Source organism: Oncorhynchus nerka, linkage group LG6, assembly GCF_034236695.1.
Source record: "Oncorhynchus nerka isolate Pitt River linkage group LG6, Oner_Uvic_2.0, whole genome shotgun sequence".
Taxonomy (NCBI): Eukaryota; Metazoa; Chordata; class Actinopteri; order Salmoniformes; family Salmonidae; genus Oncorhynchus; species Oncorhynchus nerka.
The window spans coordinates 28,971,468-28,988,706 of NC_088401.1; the positions used below are offsets into that span (position 1 = coordinate 28,971,468).

At 39.4% G+C, this 17,239-nt stretch overlaps 1 protein-coding gene across 1 annotated transcript in view; it reads right to left on the bottom strand.

Moving 5' to 3' along the window:
• Positions 1 to 420: 420 nt before the first annotated feature.
• gpr158a (G protein-coupled receptor 158a) overlaps positions 421 to 17,239 on the bottom strand; it is a 95,342-nt gene continuing 78,523 nt past the window's right edge. Inside the window, exons 8-11 of the mRNA XM_029661285.2 lie at positions 10,163 to 10,301; positions 6,740 to 6,845; positions 6,500 to 6,646; positions 421 to 5,512 (exon numbers count right to left, since the gene is read on the bottom strand). Coding sequence (XP_029517145.1) covers positions 3,626 to 5,512; positions 6,500 to 6,646; positions 6,740 to 6,845; positions 10,163 to 10,301 — 2,279 coding nt within the window. The 3' untranslated portion in view covers positions 421 to 3,625. The remainder of the gene's footprint in view (positions 5,513 to 6,499; positions 6,647 to 6,739; positions 6,846 to 10,162; positions 10,302 to 17,239) is intronic.

Below are 17,239 nucleotides of genomic sequence, written 5' to 3' on the forward strand. Positions count from 1 at the left end.
GTAGGCTATGCCTAATTAGGATCTCCACTCAATTTCTCTAACACAGGTTAAATGCATAATTACATTAACTCAGTATAAAATGGCAGGACATAAGGAACTCTTGGTATGTTTGTTTTCCCTCTAGTTTCTTTTCACCCCAGAGACTCCCAATTGGAGATTTTGAATGTCAGTTATTTCACTTCTACACCTTGTTATCTTTGACAAGAGTTTGTCATTCGAGATAGGCAAAGGACACACTGAGGGCAAAACAAATTGTTTGAAAAAATGTCCTTGTTTAGTCGAGAAATACCTTGACGTTTTCTTTTCAGTCTCCTATTATTCCATCAGAAAATATGGCTTTAGCCTAAGTAAGCTATCAACAGATACACGTATAGCCTACGATATCTGACCATTCTTACCTGTAAAACACCAATCACACAGTTGAGTTTCATATAAATATTTATTGCAGAGGAGGTATTTTTTATGTACATGCTATCACAATATAACACAATATAAATCTACCAAATATTCCCATATACGGATGCTATACGCTTGTCATAGAGCAATAAGTATAACAAGCACATAATACAGTGGGTAATGGTACAGTATCACTCACTAAACAACTTGTAACAGTCCATAAAAGATACCGTTTGTTTTTTTTGTTCTATCAAGGGCAGTGAAACATTGGTCCTACGAATTTCTTGATATCATGCAGAAGCCACGAGAGCAATAGTTACAACGTTACAGCACTGAGTAGTAGTAGTAGTAGTATTTCCCAATCAGTGACTTGGTTTGGTCACAAGAGAAGTCAGGTTAAATCAAACAAGCTTACGAACGGAAATCGCCCATGGTTAAAAAGTAAAATCATGAGATCGAAGAAAAGTGACAGGACACAATATTCATGTTGAAAAGGTCACAGGTAACAATGGGTCTTTAGTCATCATTATGTTCAAGAAGCGAAGTATGTAGGACGTACTATACATACAATGACCATTTCCAGAGAGACTGACAAAATAGACACAGATTGATACACTTTGTTACAAATCCATGAGCTGATTCGACTGCCACAAGGTACTGATACACATATCATTGAAGGTTATGTGTATCTAATGTGACTGTTAAGACCTGTGTGATGTTAATTTTTGTTATTGGTACTTAACAGCACTTTCACGCCATTTGAGAGGTATGAAGACACCCAATTACGAATGGTAATAAAACATAATAACTTTTTAAGCTTCGAGAGTTGTTTGTAGTGATCTTGCAGTGGCTGAAATGACCAGGTATCATATGCTCAAGAGCCAATGGGTTCATCTTATCAGTGTTTGAGGGGATACTGTTGGCTAGGGACAGGCTAGGTCCCTGGGATTGTCTGAAGTTGACATTTAAGAGCAGATATCACAATGTATGTGATGGTTGATACGTCTAGTTCATAAATATCATCGAGGTCCATCAAACCATTACAATCAAACTTGGCAGGGTGACATTTCCTTTCAGACACTATTCCAGCTGCCCATTAAGCAAAGCCTGTGACAAATCTCAATCTCATGCTCTAAGGCTGATAGTCTGGGTTTGACATATTTCAGACATGGCCCCATGAGGTCAATGGTAGATATAATTCTCTGTAGAGGGAGACAGAAATAAGACGTAACATCTAAATCATGTTTTATAGAGTCTGGATGTGGAGTGGCTATATTATGCTATACTGTACCTGTTTGGTTGTTAAACAAGATCAAGTGAAATATTATAAAGAGATCATAAAAGCATAAACAATATTGTTTGGGAATTATTTTGCTTTTGAAATCAAGTTAAATCTACTTGTTCGAGTGTTAAGTTACTGAGCAAAAATAAGATAATGTAATAATTTGAATGAAGCCGAAATTTGATGACCTAATCACATGTACAGGCATCATACCCTACAGTAATCCATGCCAACTGTAACAAACAACTATGATAGCTGTACAGGAATCATTACCAATGACGACATTCAACTCAGTCCAAAATAACATCTAATTTATGAGTACACTGTTACATTATTGTTATATTGATATATTATTTCCAATACATTACCTTTCATCAGATGTCGCTAAGAACCAGAATGGTTAATAAACTACAATAAATTATTATGGTGATGTAGCTATTTTGTAACTCAGATATTCCTCTAAAAGTTCATCTTTAATTGATGCTTGAAAGCAAAATGATTTTTTTGCTTGCTCAAAGAATTGAAGCTTTTGGAAACGTTAGACATAAAGTGTGAATAAGGAATAATACTTTTGAATATGAATAATGAAAACCTGGTGTGAATTTATTCTGCCAAGAATTTGTAGAGACAGTGTTAAGCAAAAGTCCTAAGACAATAAAACGAGCATTATACTTCAAACACTAGAAATATACCGTATGTATAAAAATGCTAAAACGATCACAAACACAGGTATATGTTCTATCCAGAAAGAGGAACAATTCGACACACATTAATGCCATAATGTCTCTCCCCATTGTATCATTTCAACTCTCAATGTGCTTTTGGGAAATGCAAAAGCTTTTTTAGGATGAGCTAATGCTTTTCTAAAAGTGAAAGAAAAAAACCATGCTGAAGTATTAATAACACAAATTAATTATTATTTGCTTCAGTTGACAAACCGTTTGGATCCCACCCCTCTCGTTACCTCACTGTGCATGCTGTTTATATAATACACCTTCGCAGAATGCTGAAGAACAATCCCTGTTCCACTCAGGACTTTACACAGACTGAAAGAAGACAGTTCTATTTAGTTAGGCACATACAGTAAAACATTTCTGCAGACTTGGAAGCATTAGACATTGCTGAGAACTAAAGGAAATCTAAAAACTCAGCAATTTAAACATGGATGTACATGTGGTGACTTGCTAGAACCATGAGGCTGAATAAAGTATGTGATGAAAAACATTTTCCCTAAGGTTTTCGCCTAAAGTGCTATAAGCTGATTTCCTCACTAGCAGCGCCTTGGTCTGGGCACACAAAAGTTGTTAAGTTGTTTGTCATGACGCGATTCTTGTGAGTTCTTCCACTATTTTGTTAAAGATGTTCCCTATATCTTTGGCATTCTATTATTTGTTCAACAAGCCACTCTGACTTTAAACATAGACATGGTAGTTCATGCTCAACAACTAGTACATTTCAGTTAATAAAACCTGCAGGAGAACATCTATTTACATAATATCGATTAACCTTGTTTTCAAAGTGTGCCATGTTAGTGTGTGGAGGGCTTTTTATGACCGATTAAAAGAAGATACATATTTTTTTTAAATGCAAATGTCCACTGAAATGTCCACTCATAAAGAATATGAGAAATGTCTATTCAACATTGCACATAAAGTGAATTGGAAGTTGCATAATTGTACGACTAAGATTTATCATTCAGAATACTCTGTAAGAATCTGGAATGCTTAATATGATTTTGTTGCTTTGTTTTCGTAAGTTTATACATTTTCACCCAAAAAAAAGACAAAACGGGGGAAAATATTGGAAAGGAAGGCAACTTGTGCAACTTGATATTTTCGTCGAAGTCACCATATTCATAGTAAAAGTCTATATTTGAGGACTCTAAAGTGGAAAACAATGTATACAACAACAACTACATTTCCAGTTGTCCATAAATGTTGATTTATGTCAGGCCTTCTTCCCTGCAGTACTGTCGTCAAAGTCCCAAGGACATACATCAGCCTTTTTCCCGCCACTTACAACCCCCCCTTTGGGATTTGGATTACTCTGTTTCGCTGCAGAAGTACCCTTGTCTGTTCCATTTTTCTCTGATGCATCCTCATAATCCCACGGACAGACTTCAACCGGCTTCCCTTTAACTGCTCCAACATTTGCACTTTTCCGTTTTTCTACCATTGGCACTTCCTGACTACTCTCTACGTCCCAAGGGCACACCTCCGTCATTTTGGATTGGCTCATATGTTTCTCTGTCGATTTACTTTTGTCCTTGGCTTTCGCTCTAAAGTTGTCATCGTCAGTGTATTGTGCCTTCTCTTTCTCCTTCTCAAAAGTTCTTGTGAAAGGTGTGCCCTTCTTTTTGGAGGGGAATTCCTTTGTTTTGGAAACTGTAGTAGGACTGGGAGTTTTCTCAGAATTGGGAGATATCGCTGGGGTGTCATAATCCCAGGGACAGACGTCAACCTTTGTAACTGACTGGAGGAGAGAGCTGCCTGGTAATTTGCAGAGTGGTTCTGACAGAGCACCTTTCCCTTTGCTCTCCACTAGAGTAGTGCACTTGTTGTGCCGAGTCTTGTCAGGTGAACAAGCTACCTCAGCTATCTTGACAGGCTCCTCTTCAAAGACCCAAGGGCATACGTCAACCTTCTTTTTAGAGCTCTCTGCTGCAGGTGGAGGCTGGCTAGACTGGTTATTCTTAGCAGGTTGAGGAACCTGACTGGATGATTGCAGCTTGGATCCCTCCACTGGGGCTTTTCTCTCAACTCCATCTTCCCAAGGGCATATGTCTGCTCGCTGGATGTCTTTAGAATGCCGGGAGCTTGTGGAGGACTGGTCACTACCTTTCTGCTTTTGCTGTTGGGGCTTGACCCCCTTGGTTCCATTTCCATGGACTGTGGTCGTTTCCTCGGGTGCTATGGAGACATGCTTCTGGACCTTGTTCTCAGAAGGTGTTGGCAGGTCCTCTACTTCCCAAGGACACACCTCTGTGAGGTCTTGTATTTCCTTGGCCTTCGATGGGTCGGAGCAGATGGATGGCTGGCTGCCACTCACCTGCTGCTTCATGATCCCAGTTTTCGCTGCAGTCTGCTTGTACTCCACCGACTGGCTACCTATCATGTGAGGATAGCAATCGTCTTCTGATTCTGGACTTCCCTTGGTTTCTTTAGCGTTCTGTTGGAACTTCTTGCTGCTGTCTTCAACAGTCTGTGTCTTCCCTCCTGTCAAGCCCAAGGTCTTCTCTTTGGCGCTGGCGATGACGCTCAGTGACTTCTGTAGCATGGACGTTCTTGGGTGGATGGGCTTCTTGTCTTGTGTCAGGTTATGAGCACTGGCCGACTTGCAGACCAAGGGAACGTTCTCAGTCAATTCACTCACAGCATCTATCTTCTCATTGGACTTCTTCTTAACCAGCTTTTTGCCCATCAGGGTGTCTATAAGGGATCCCTCAGTGGTCATAACCTCCATCTTGTCAGTAGTAGAGCTGCTGGAGTCCTCGCTCTGGTCGCGGACATGGTCGTAGCTACTGTGCGACTTCTTCAGGGTGAAGACCTTGCTCTTCAAGGACTCCTCTTTGGCAGGCTTCCCCGGATGAGAGGGGTCGAAGGGGTTCTTCCTCAAGACGCAGATGCTGTTGCGATTGCTCCCATGATCGCCCCCTTCCTTGTCTTCACGGCTGCACTGCCGGTGTACCGTCTCTGGGATCTCCGTAATGCGTCTCATCAAGGAACGACCCAGTCCCTTCTTGGAGCTGCGCTTCTTCTGTAGGTGAGGGTTGTTGGCCAACATCTTCTTCCTCTTGTAGATCTCCAACTGGGAGTACAGTTTCTTCAACTCCTCCTGGACATTTATGGAAAACACATAATGACAAGAATAAGACAAAAAAATAGAGCTATTAAAATGAATTAATATGACTAAAAGTGATCTGGGCCCGGTTTCCCGATAGCGTTGCAGTGTTTTAAGTGTTTTAACGATGCATCAATTGAATACAGAACATGCACATTTGAATTTGAAACATGAACAGTGCTTAAACTACGGACAGTGCTTCAACGATGTACTGCAGTGTATAACATGCTCTTTGACATAAATAAAAAACAGGTTTTGGACAGTATTAAAGATGCAATAGGCAGAAATCGCTCTGCCATTTCCTGGTTGCTAAAACTGTAATAGTTAATCTAATTTCAGTTTATGTGAAAAAAACAACCAGTCATTGTATGGAGAATCATTGTACCATCTAAACGGCTGTGAAACATATTTTCCATAACCATTTTTTCCCCAGCTGTTTAAAGTTGGTGTACAAAACGGAAAATATGCAAAAATTCAACCTAAGCATGGGTAGCATAGAAATAGCGAGCATATAATAGATCTACCGCTTCTTAGACTTGGTTTCAATGCGAATAACAGATCTATAACTCAACTTCTATGTGCATTTGGTCGGGTCGCCAAAAAAGGTTAGATATTGCCGCTTTAAATAAGGAAACTGGAGTGTGCTTTATTGTTAGGTCTTTGAGCATTGGTCTTGAATTTAATGTATTGACTGCTCTCTCAAGCATAATTTTAGGAGATCTTATCTCTCGCTCTGATAAATAGACTTGGACAATGTGCTCAAGTCTTTGGCAAGAAAATTCTTCAACTCTAATAAACAAACGGAAACCTCTGCTCCTGCTGATACGTTTTCCCCAAAGACTGTTGCTAGACATTACATCTGCAAAAATCTTTATTTTTGCCACAGTCAGAGGACAAGGATTCAAAACGTACTGTTTCAAAAAGGTTATGCAATTGAATGAGAGAATTTATTTTAAAAAATGGAAAGGGAAAGTTGCTCACCCGGATGTCCTCTGGATCCAGACTGTGTTCGCTCCAGGCTGATGTTATGCTGCTGTTGAGGTAAGATCCAGAGCGACCCATGTCCAATTCATCCTCATAGGCCTCAGAGGCAATGTCATCTCTCATGTGAGTACCATGAAGCAGAAACTGTAGTTGACAAAAGAGAGTGCAATGACTTAGTTTGATTTGGTTTCGATGTATAATATCAAAGCAATGCTATGCTCAGAATGAGAGGTTTACCTTGGGGACAATCATTAGCCCCAGAGTGACAGTTACAGTCAGGTGGGTGTGAGCAAACCATAGTAGCAGCATCCAGTCTGGGTGGAGCTCAGGTGCAAGAGTAAACCTGTACAGAGAGAAAGATAGAAAGAGAGAGAGAGAGAGAGAGAAAGAGAACAAGAAAGAGAGAAACAGAGAGAGAAAGAGAGAGAAATGTAGAAATAGAGAGCAAGAGAAAGAGAGCGAGAGAAAGTGAAATAGCAAGAGAGAACGAGAGAAAGAATGAGAGAGAGAGAGTGAAATATAACGAAAAAGAAGGAGAAAGAGAAAAAGAGTGAGAGAAAGAGAAATAGCGAGAGAAAACGATAGACAGAGAGAGAGAATGAGAGAGAGAGAGAAAAGATAAAGAGAGGGTGAATTAGTAAGTGAGAGAGAGAGAACGACACAGAGAGAGAGAGAAAGAGAGAGGAAAAGAGAGAGATGGCAAGCAAAAAAAAGTTTTTTTAATTGAGTGTGAAAATGTAGAAAAACACAACTGTAATAAAAAACACATTACAAGACATACAGTAGGACCCGGTTCTATATTTAGCAGAGGTTGTGTTGGGTTACAGATGAGATTCCCATTTGAATAATGCTATGCAGAGTCATTAATCATAGAGCTCATTGAGAAATCCACAGAGGGCTGGCATCTGCCTCACTGACAGTTTGCAGAGAAGAAATTGGGCCTGTTAGCTACAGTACACAATGTCACCATTAGCATGTTTTTATTCAATAGCTGATCTATACATGTAATATTTAATAGATTGTGGCAGGCAGTGTTATTTCTTTCTAACTGTAAACCTAACCCGTAACCAAAAATGAATTGGCAGGAACATTATAGCGTGACAGACAAAACTGCTGATTCTAAGCATCACACTAAACACATAATGCATGTTGTAGAATTTAAGTGAATGACAGTGGTTTTTGTGTACTGTATCAATAAGAAATGTATTTTTGCGCTGCAGCAAACCTCTCAGATGCAGGCAGTGTGAGAAACATAGACAGGATATAAGATGTTCATTTTAAACCAAACTATGTCTGGGCGTGAACATATTTCATTTCACTGCTTGGAGTGGTTTATCCATGCTGATTACTGCCTCAGTAATCCATTTCCCATCAGGGAGATTGTCTTCACCTTGGATTGTTACAGTATAGGACACTGATTCACTCTGATTTAGAAGAAGCAGCTTGATAACTTCCCACTGGGCACACACTGGTTGAATCAACGTTGTTTCCATGAAATTTCAATGAAACGACGTGGAACCAACATTGAATAGAGCTTGAATTTATGTCTGTGCCCAGTGGGTTCCTTGCTGAACTGTATTAAAAAAGTCACTTTGAGGCAGCAACAACATTGATTATAGATCCACTGCACATCTATTTTCGACTGACGATCAAGGAGTGAACAAAATGTAATTGTGGAATAGTGCTTTAATTACAGTAGCTACAGTGTTGTAATTCAGCTTGGTCTCATTAGACATAACATAGTACATGTAAATCCGGGATACTGAAATGAGTATGATACTGTATGTTAAGTTTGGTATGGTTACATAAGACAGAAGGTTACTTAAGGCAAAAACTAAAACTTTTAAACTACTTAACATGTTAGAAAATCCTTCCCTTTCCCCTAACCTTAACCTTTTTAGCTAACCTTCACCTACCCCTAGTCTTAAACATTTAACCAAACTCCTAACCTGAACCCTAAACCCTAACATAGCTAGCCCGCTAGCTAACATTAGCATTAGCCGCCTAGCTAACGTTAGCGTTAGCCACCTAGCTAACATTAGCCACAACAAATTTGAATTCGTAACATATCAAACGTTTCTCAAATGTGTAACATATGGTACATTTAGCAAAGTAGTAATGTATTGTACATTTAGCAAATTCGTAACATATCATACGAATGGATGATGGATATCCACAAGTTAACACAAATCATACAAAATGTAACATATCATACTAAATGGAGTGTCTCGGATTTACGTATAGAATAATACCAAATGCTCTGAGACCAGGTAGAGTGATTAGGAGGCATGTCCTGTCACACAGTAATTTAACCACTTGAAAGCCTACATCCCAGTAAATGGCATCCAGCAGGCTCATTAATTGGCAGGAGTTAGTGAATGGTTATTTCATGTACAGTTAAAGTAGTGGTAGCTAAAAACCATGAGGGGAGACTAAGGTCTAGAGAGAATGGGTGGTACATTTTCAAGAGTGTTTCCCAAAACACCTCATTAAGAAAACATTCAATAAAATCATCGGTAGAGCTTAGAGTAAATTTGTGGATTATGAAATAATCACAAATAATGATCTGAACACTTAGAACAGAGAGTTCGCTAATTGCCCCTACAGATGCTACAGGACGTCTCCTTGACTTAACTGGTCACAGTGGGACCACATGCAGGTTCTATGAGTAACAGCCATAGATTGTGTTAGCTCTAACAAGCCCATGCGATACTCCCTGGTGACAAGCTCTCAGCATTTCCCAAACAGACAAGACACATTTTTGCATTTACGTTGGGCCTCGTCTTGCTTTTAGCTGCTGAAACCATCCCAACGCCATAACAGAATTCGAACGCCACCATAAACACACGCTGGCTGTCAGATTTCCAGCTAATACAGGTAGCCTAGCTCTTAGAGTGTTGGGCCAGCAACTGAAAGGTCACTAGTTTAAATCCTTGAGCTGACAAGGTGAAAAATATGTTGATGTGCCCTTGAGCAATGCACTTAACCCTAATTGTTTCAGGGTTGCCGTTGATAATGGCTGACATTGACTCCACTCTCCAAGGGTGTCTCAGGGGGAGTTGGGATATGCAAAAAAACACATTTCCACAGGACAAATATAACAGACCGATTAAAAGGTCAAACGTCCACGCCTTCCCATCCTATCTGTAATTTCTGTTAACGTCTAACTGAAATGATGCTGCCAATAGCTCTGAATATCTATGGTGTGTCAAAACATAAATCATGTTGACATGCCTAATGACTGAATAATCTGATGTAGCTGAGCTCTCAATAAGTAGGATTCCAACTGGGAATGGGTTTGGTGGTGTCAGCTGAAACGGTGCAACATCTAATTTAGGATGTCTAGTACTTGATACATAGGCTACACGGAAAGCAGAGGGCATATTCATAGTCTTGGATACAATAACAAAACTCCCCTTTGAAACGCATCGAGATACTAAACTTGTGGCTCATTGAATATCGTGGCAAATTGGTGGAAAGCAATAGGCAAGCCAACAGTGAGTGACAAGAAAGTGTCCGATTATTTACATATAAAACATATTAAAGTCCACGATGTGTAATATTCAATGCATATACTTCTCTAAATATAGCTAAATATTGCAAAAATATATACACATCCATACTGTCATATCTCTCCCCACCACAGGTTGGGATCTTTACCTAATACCATGGAAGATGGCAGACAGGACGAGCTCGTTGTGGAGGGCGATGGCCATGTAACGGGGCTCGTGGAAGGCTGACGGCACCGTCCTCACAGTGTAACACAGATACACTCCCCACAGCAGGAACAGGAACTCCGCTGTGTGACAAACACGAAGAAGGAACTTCAACCCAATGGGAGCTACATAGCTACTGTAAGGAAAGGCATTAAGCGTAAATCGGCAGTGGCAATAATAACAAAGCCCGCTCCCCGCTCCTGTTTCGGTAAAAAGCGGAGTTATGGAGCTGGAGAAATGTAACCACAGTCAAATTCATAGATAGAGCTGTGGATGTGAGGACTGACATCCATGATATGAAAATGAAAGTTTTAGCATTTTTTGACTTTTTTTATATAGTGTTTGTTTATATGTACTTTGTTTACAGACATTGGAGCGAAACAAGCTTATAATTTGAGCTCTGATGGGATACGACAGTTAACTAAACTCATGAGACATTGATAAGGTGTATTCTTCAAAATGTAGCAACTGCTGATTGTCCCTTTAAAAATAGATAGATTGAATACTTGATATATACCCAGGGGGAAAGACATTAGAGTAACAACAAGCAATACATACAAAGCCTGTGCATCATGCTTGGAATGCAAAGGAATGGGAGGTTTCACCCTTAAATGCTCCCCTCCTCACCTTAGCAGTATAACTATCAACATCGACTACCCATACACTCCACAGATGACTGATTTTATGGACTCAGGGCAATAAAGATTGTCTAACACTGGCATGTTGAAAAATGACATGTTCAATAAATGCAATGAAAATGCAAACCTGCTCCTACTGGCTGTATTCTCCAGACACTCCATGACTTGTCCAAGGTTTTATAAATCTTCTCCAACCCCCCTTGTTTTCTGGGTGTAGCTTAGCCGGCTTGACAGCAATAAACGTCTGCCGTTTCCATGAATAGTTGTCACCATTATTTTAACATTCACGTTGCTTGTCTGCATGAATGGAAGTGCTCCAAGGTCTGACAGAGGCCTACAGTATGTGCCTTACACAGCAGGATAAACACTATTGAGTGCCATAGCTCACTCAAAATGCCATTTGTTATGTTTATCTAAGGACTAAGATCCATCAAGAGCTCTGACAGGCTGTAATCTACCATGGCCCTGGGTAGATATTTAGGTCTACATCAATAAACAACAACACAAAATGGCCGCCCTGTGTGTCCTACTGTATAGTTGAGTCGTTCCGCGAAATGGGTAGTGTAACTCACCTTATTTGAACATTCTGTCATAACGAGCACATGTTCAACTTAATAAGTCAAATAAACAAATGACTATAGTAAGTGTCTAATACGTGCCAAATAAAGTCACAGGGTTGACCGTAACAGGGTTGATGATTTAATCTTAAATCTGCCATGAATCCCCTTGTTATAGAGGGAATGCAAGCTTGTTGTGTGCAACAGGGAGGGGCAATTGAATGTACAGATTCACAAAAAAATGTATGTGTTAAAACATTTCTAGTCTGTCGATCTATGGGTAACAGGGTTGATGTGTTATGCTCGGCCCGCTCAGTTTTTCACCACAAATGACAAGAAAATGTCCATAAAAGAGTTGAATCAGCTCACCTGCTTTTAGATTATGCTTTGACTATTACAGTGTCTTCATAAAGCATTCCCACCCCTTAACTTTTTCCACATTTTGTTATGTTACAAGGTGAGATTAAAATGGATTGAATTGTCTTTTTTTGTGTCTACGATATACATGAAGTACTCTCTAATGTCAAAGTGGAAGAAAAATGTGAACATTTGTAAAAAAATATATATATACATATACACTACCGTTCAAAAGTTTGGGGTCACTTAGAAATGTCCTTGTTTTTGAAAGAAAAGCTTATTTTTTGTCCATTAAAAAAACATCAAATTGATCAGAAATACAGTGTAGACATTGTTAAAGCTGTAAATGACTATTGTAGCTGGAAACGGCTGATTATTAATGGAATATCTACATCTACGTACAGAGGCCCATTATCAGCAACCATCTCTCCTGTGTTCCAATGGCACGTTGTGTTAGCTAATCCAAGTTTATCATTTTAAAAGGCTAATTGATCATTAGAAAACTATTTTGCAATTATGTTAGCACAGCTGAAAACTGTTGTCCTGATTAAAGAACAATACAACTGGCCTTCTTTCGACTAGTTGAGTATCTAGAGCATCAGCATTTGTGGGTTTGATTACAGGCTCAAAATGGCCAGAAACAAAGAACTTTCTTTTGAAACTCGTCAGTCTATTCTTGTTCTGAGAAATGAAGGCTATTCCATGCGAGAAATTGCCAAGAAACGGAAGAGCTCATACAACTCTGTGTACTACTCCCTTCACAGAACAAACTGGCTCTAACTAGAATAGAAAGAGGAGTGGGAGGCCCCGGTGCACAACTGTGCAAGAGGACAAGTACATGAGTGTCTAGTTTAAGAAACAGACGCCTCACAAGTCCTCAACTGGCAGCTTCATTAAATATTACCAGCAAACACCAGTCTCAACGTCAACAGTGAAGAGGCGACTCCGGGATGCTGGCCTTCTAGGCAGAGTTGCAAAGAAAAAGCCATATCTCAGACTGGCCAATAAAAATAAAAGATTAAGATGGACAAAAGAACACAGCCACTGGACAGAGGAACTCTGCCTAGAAGGCCAGCATCCCGGAGTCGCCTGTTCACTGTTGTCGTTGAGACTATAAAATAACACACTAATATATCTTGAATACATAAGTATTCAACCCCCTGAGTTAATACATGTTAGAATCACCTTTGGCAGTGACTGCAGCTATGAGTCTTTCTGCGTAAGTCTAAGGGCTTTGCACACCAGGATTGTGCAATATTTGCACATTATTCTTTTAAACATTCTTCAAGCTCTGTCAAGTTCCTCTGGTCAAAAATAATATCCCATATGCCCCAGGGCAGTCATTGGGGACATTGCCTTGTGTAGGGCGCTGTCTTTCAGATGGGATATTAAACGAGTGTTCTGACTCTGTGGTCACTAAAGATCCCATGGCACTTATCGTAAGAGGGGGTGTTAACCCCGGTGACCTGGCTAAATTCCCCACTCTGGCCCTCATTCCATCGTGGCCAACTTATCGTCCCCAGCTTCCAATTGGCTCATTCATCCCCCTCCTCTCCCCTGTAACTATTCCCCTTTTCGTTGCTGTAAAGGAGAATATGTTCACAGTCAATTTACCTGGTAAAATAAGGGTAAAATAAAAAAAATAGTTGGTTGTTGATCATATCTAGACACCATTTTCAAGTCCTGCCAAGCCGATTTAAGTCAAAACTTTAACTAGGCCACTCAGGAACATCCAATGTCGTCTTGGTAAGCAACTGCAGTGTATATTTGGCCTTTTGTTTAAGGTTATTGTCATGCTGAAATGTGAATTTGTCTCCCAATGTCTGTTGGAAAGCAGACTGAACCAGGTTTTTCTTTAGGATTTTGCTGTATTTAGCTCTATTCTGTTTTCTCCCCCAGACAAACTCCCTAGTCCTTGCCATTGACAAGCATACTCATAAAAGCATACCCATAACATGATGCAGCCACCACCATGCTTGAAAATATGGTACTTACTCAGTGATATGTTGTGTTGGATTTGCCCAAAACATAATGCTTTGTATTCGAGACATAAAGTACATTTCTTTGCCATGTTTTTTGCAGTTTTACTTCAGTGCTGTTGTTCAGCAGTCTTATAGCTTGGAGGTAGAAGCTGCTAAGGAGCCTTTTGGTCCAAGACTTGACAATCCAGTAGCACTTGCTGTGCGGTAGCAGAGAGACCATTTTTGGACCTTCCTATGACACCACCTAGTATATATGGCCTAGATGTCAGGAAGCTTGGCCCCAATGATGTACTGGGCCGTACGCACTACCCTCTGTAGTGTCTTAAAGTCAAAGGCCAATGTAATCAATGGCCAATGTCAAATCAAATAACATTTTATTAGTCACATGCGCCGAATACAACAGTGAAATGCTTACTTATGAGCCCCTAACCAACAATGCAGTTTCAAAAAAATATGAATAAGAGTAAGAAATAAAAGTAACAAGTAATAAAAGAGATTAAAGATGCCAAGCTTATAGAGCTTATAGAGACAGGTGAGTGTACCAGATATACGTCATCAGACATGTCATCAGAGAGCGCAACAGAACATTGTACTGTCTACACTTGGTTTTTTGTTTATATTCAAATGTTTTCATTAAATCGATTTTATTCAGAACTAAAGTTTTGTTGCTAAGGATTCCACGACGCGGTTAGCCAATACGGCTTTACGGCTGGGACTGCAAGTTTGTGTTCCTTTTTTTGCGTGGATTCTGCAAGTGCTAGCTGGCTGTACTACAGACACCTGTCATCGCTGTGGGAAAGACTCATTGTTATCTTTCCGTAAAACAACTGGTTGCAGTAAAGAGCCAATCTGGATACTAAGGAGATCCTGAGGGAAATCGATGAGTACCAACAGCTTTACGCTATGGAGGAACAACATACTCCATCCTGGAAAGATCCGACCACCTCACAAAATAACTTTAACCCAACAAAAAAGAGAAAAACAGATGAATCTACAGACACGGGCAATTTACTTACCATTGAGGTAGAGGCTAGAGCTCTGGCTGGAATCCATGCAATACTGGAAAAGTTGTGTGAGTAGGTAGCAGGGCTGAGGGGGAGTTTGGAGTTCAGTCAGAGTGAAATTCTCACGCTCCAAAGAGAAAACAAGACACTCAAGCCAAGGTAAAAATACACGATTCCAACATGGATTGTCTACTCAGGGTAAACAGGGACACTCACAAGTCGTAGCATTCGTGAAAATCTAATTTATTCTGAGATTCCTGAGGACGCATCCAATAATCCAGAGGGCGCGATCAAGAGAATTCATGCAATCCGCCTTGAAACTCCCTATAGAGCCTGTAAACAAGGTGGCTTTCCACCGAGTACACAGACTTGGAGCTCGGAGCGACAAGACCAAGGGTCCCAGACCGATCATCACAAAATCTGAACACTACCAACAAAAGGAGCTGATCAAAAGCAGGGGAAGGGAGCTTAAAGGGACGGAATTCGGTCTCAATGATCAATTTCCAAGGGAGATAAACAAACATCGTAAGAGACTGTATCTAGTACAAAGATAACAAAGGGAGAATGGTAGGCATGCCTTTATCATTGTGGACAAACTCTTTATAGATGGACAGCTATTCCGAGACAGCTCCATGACACCGTGGCTGTACTAAATTCTACAGGGACTTCAGGTTACAAAAAAAAGAAAGTATGGGAACTGTAAAAATATCTGAAAATTATGAAGTGGATATGAGCACACACATACTCAATTACATGCTTGCTTACACATATGCATTTATACATACACACACACCTGACTTCACTCTCTTCTCTCACTCTCTCGTTCTCTCTTTTCTCTTCTCTTCTCTCCCTCTCTGTTGTCGAGAACTGTTTTATAGTTTAATGTGTTTATTGTTTGTCTGTATTTTTTATCTACTTGTCTACAAGTTTATATATGTTTACAACAAGCAAGGGGAAGATATCAGAATAGGGGCATTGGGGAATAATAACATATTGTACAGAATATATTTGTACTGTAGTAATGCCGTCTCTAGAGCAATGCAAGGTCTCTTTCATGATCATGTGAAACGTCAATTGCTATGGAAATGCTGGGATATGTTTTTCAATTATGTTAAAGGTAATTATGATGAAACTATGATGGTGATACGATATGGATTACAATTATCATCATGAATATTAAGGCTATATGCACTACATGTTACACTCATAGACACTCAACCATGCAGAATTATTATTTATTTGGACATTACAAATTATAATCTTACTCTTAAACAGACATCGTACACACTCACTATATCACATCCAATATCATACACATCAACCTACTCAGATTTGCTACACACATAATATCTTTCAATTTTCCAACATCTGTGGCATTGGCTCACAGGCAAACAGGCAAGGGAATAAAACAAATATTGCTAGAACCTATTTCTTGAATTCTAAATATCATACATTTGAAAGCTCTAGTTTTGACCTTCATAATACCTCTTATGGCAGTAACTTTACAAGCAGTAATTATGGTAAATAAGACTGGATTTTATATCTAAATACCTGTTTTTTTTTAAAAATTCCATTAGTTGTCTTATAAAATGGGTAAAGAAATTATGTATAGCAACCCCAGGAGTTAAATAGTAAATAACGGCTACTTCTCAGAGAGTTTTGTATTGTCAAGAGGAGTTAAACAAGGGTGTCCGCTGTCACCATATCTGTTCTTTATGGCCACTGTAATGCTAGCTATTATAATCAGATCCAATAACAACTTTAGAGAATTAGAAATCCAAGGCTTAAAAACAAAGGTGTCCATGTATGCCGATGACACAAGTGTTATATTATGTCCACAAGCTAGATCTCTGCAATGTCTCATTGAAGATCTAGATAACTTTTCTGTATTCTCTGGACGAAAACCTAATTTTGATAAATGTACAATTCTACGTATTGGATCCTTAAAAAATACAACTTTTACATTACCTATAAAATGGGCTGATGGTGAAGTAGACATACTCAGTATTCATGTCACAAAATATATAAATAAGCTCTCAACAATGAATTTCAATAGAAAACTTGTAAAAATAGACTAGATCCTGAAATCATGGAGAGGTAAATGCCTGTCTATTTATGGAAAAATTGGCATGATTAACTACTTAGTCACATCTCAGTTTACTCACTTACTTATGGCGCTGCTTACTCCTGATGATTCGCTTATCAAACCATATGAGACAAAATAAAACGTGCCTATCTATATAATGAATATGAATAGGGTGGGTTGAGATTATTAAATATAAAAGCACTAAACCTCTCTCTAAAAGCTTCAGTCATTCAAATGTTTTATTTGAACCCTAAATGGTTCTCAAGTAGATTACTAAGAAAAGCTCATCCATTGTTTAAAAATTGCCTTTTTGCCTTTGTGCAGATTGCCAAAGGCAAAGTATCTCTATTTTTCAAACAAGCATTGCAAAGCTGGCTACAATTTCAATTTCACCCCC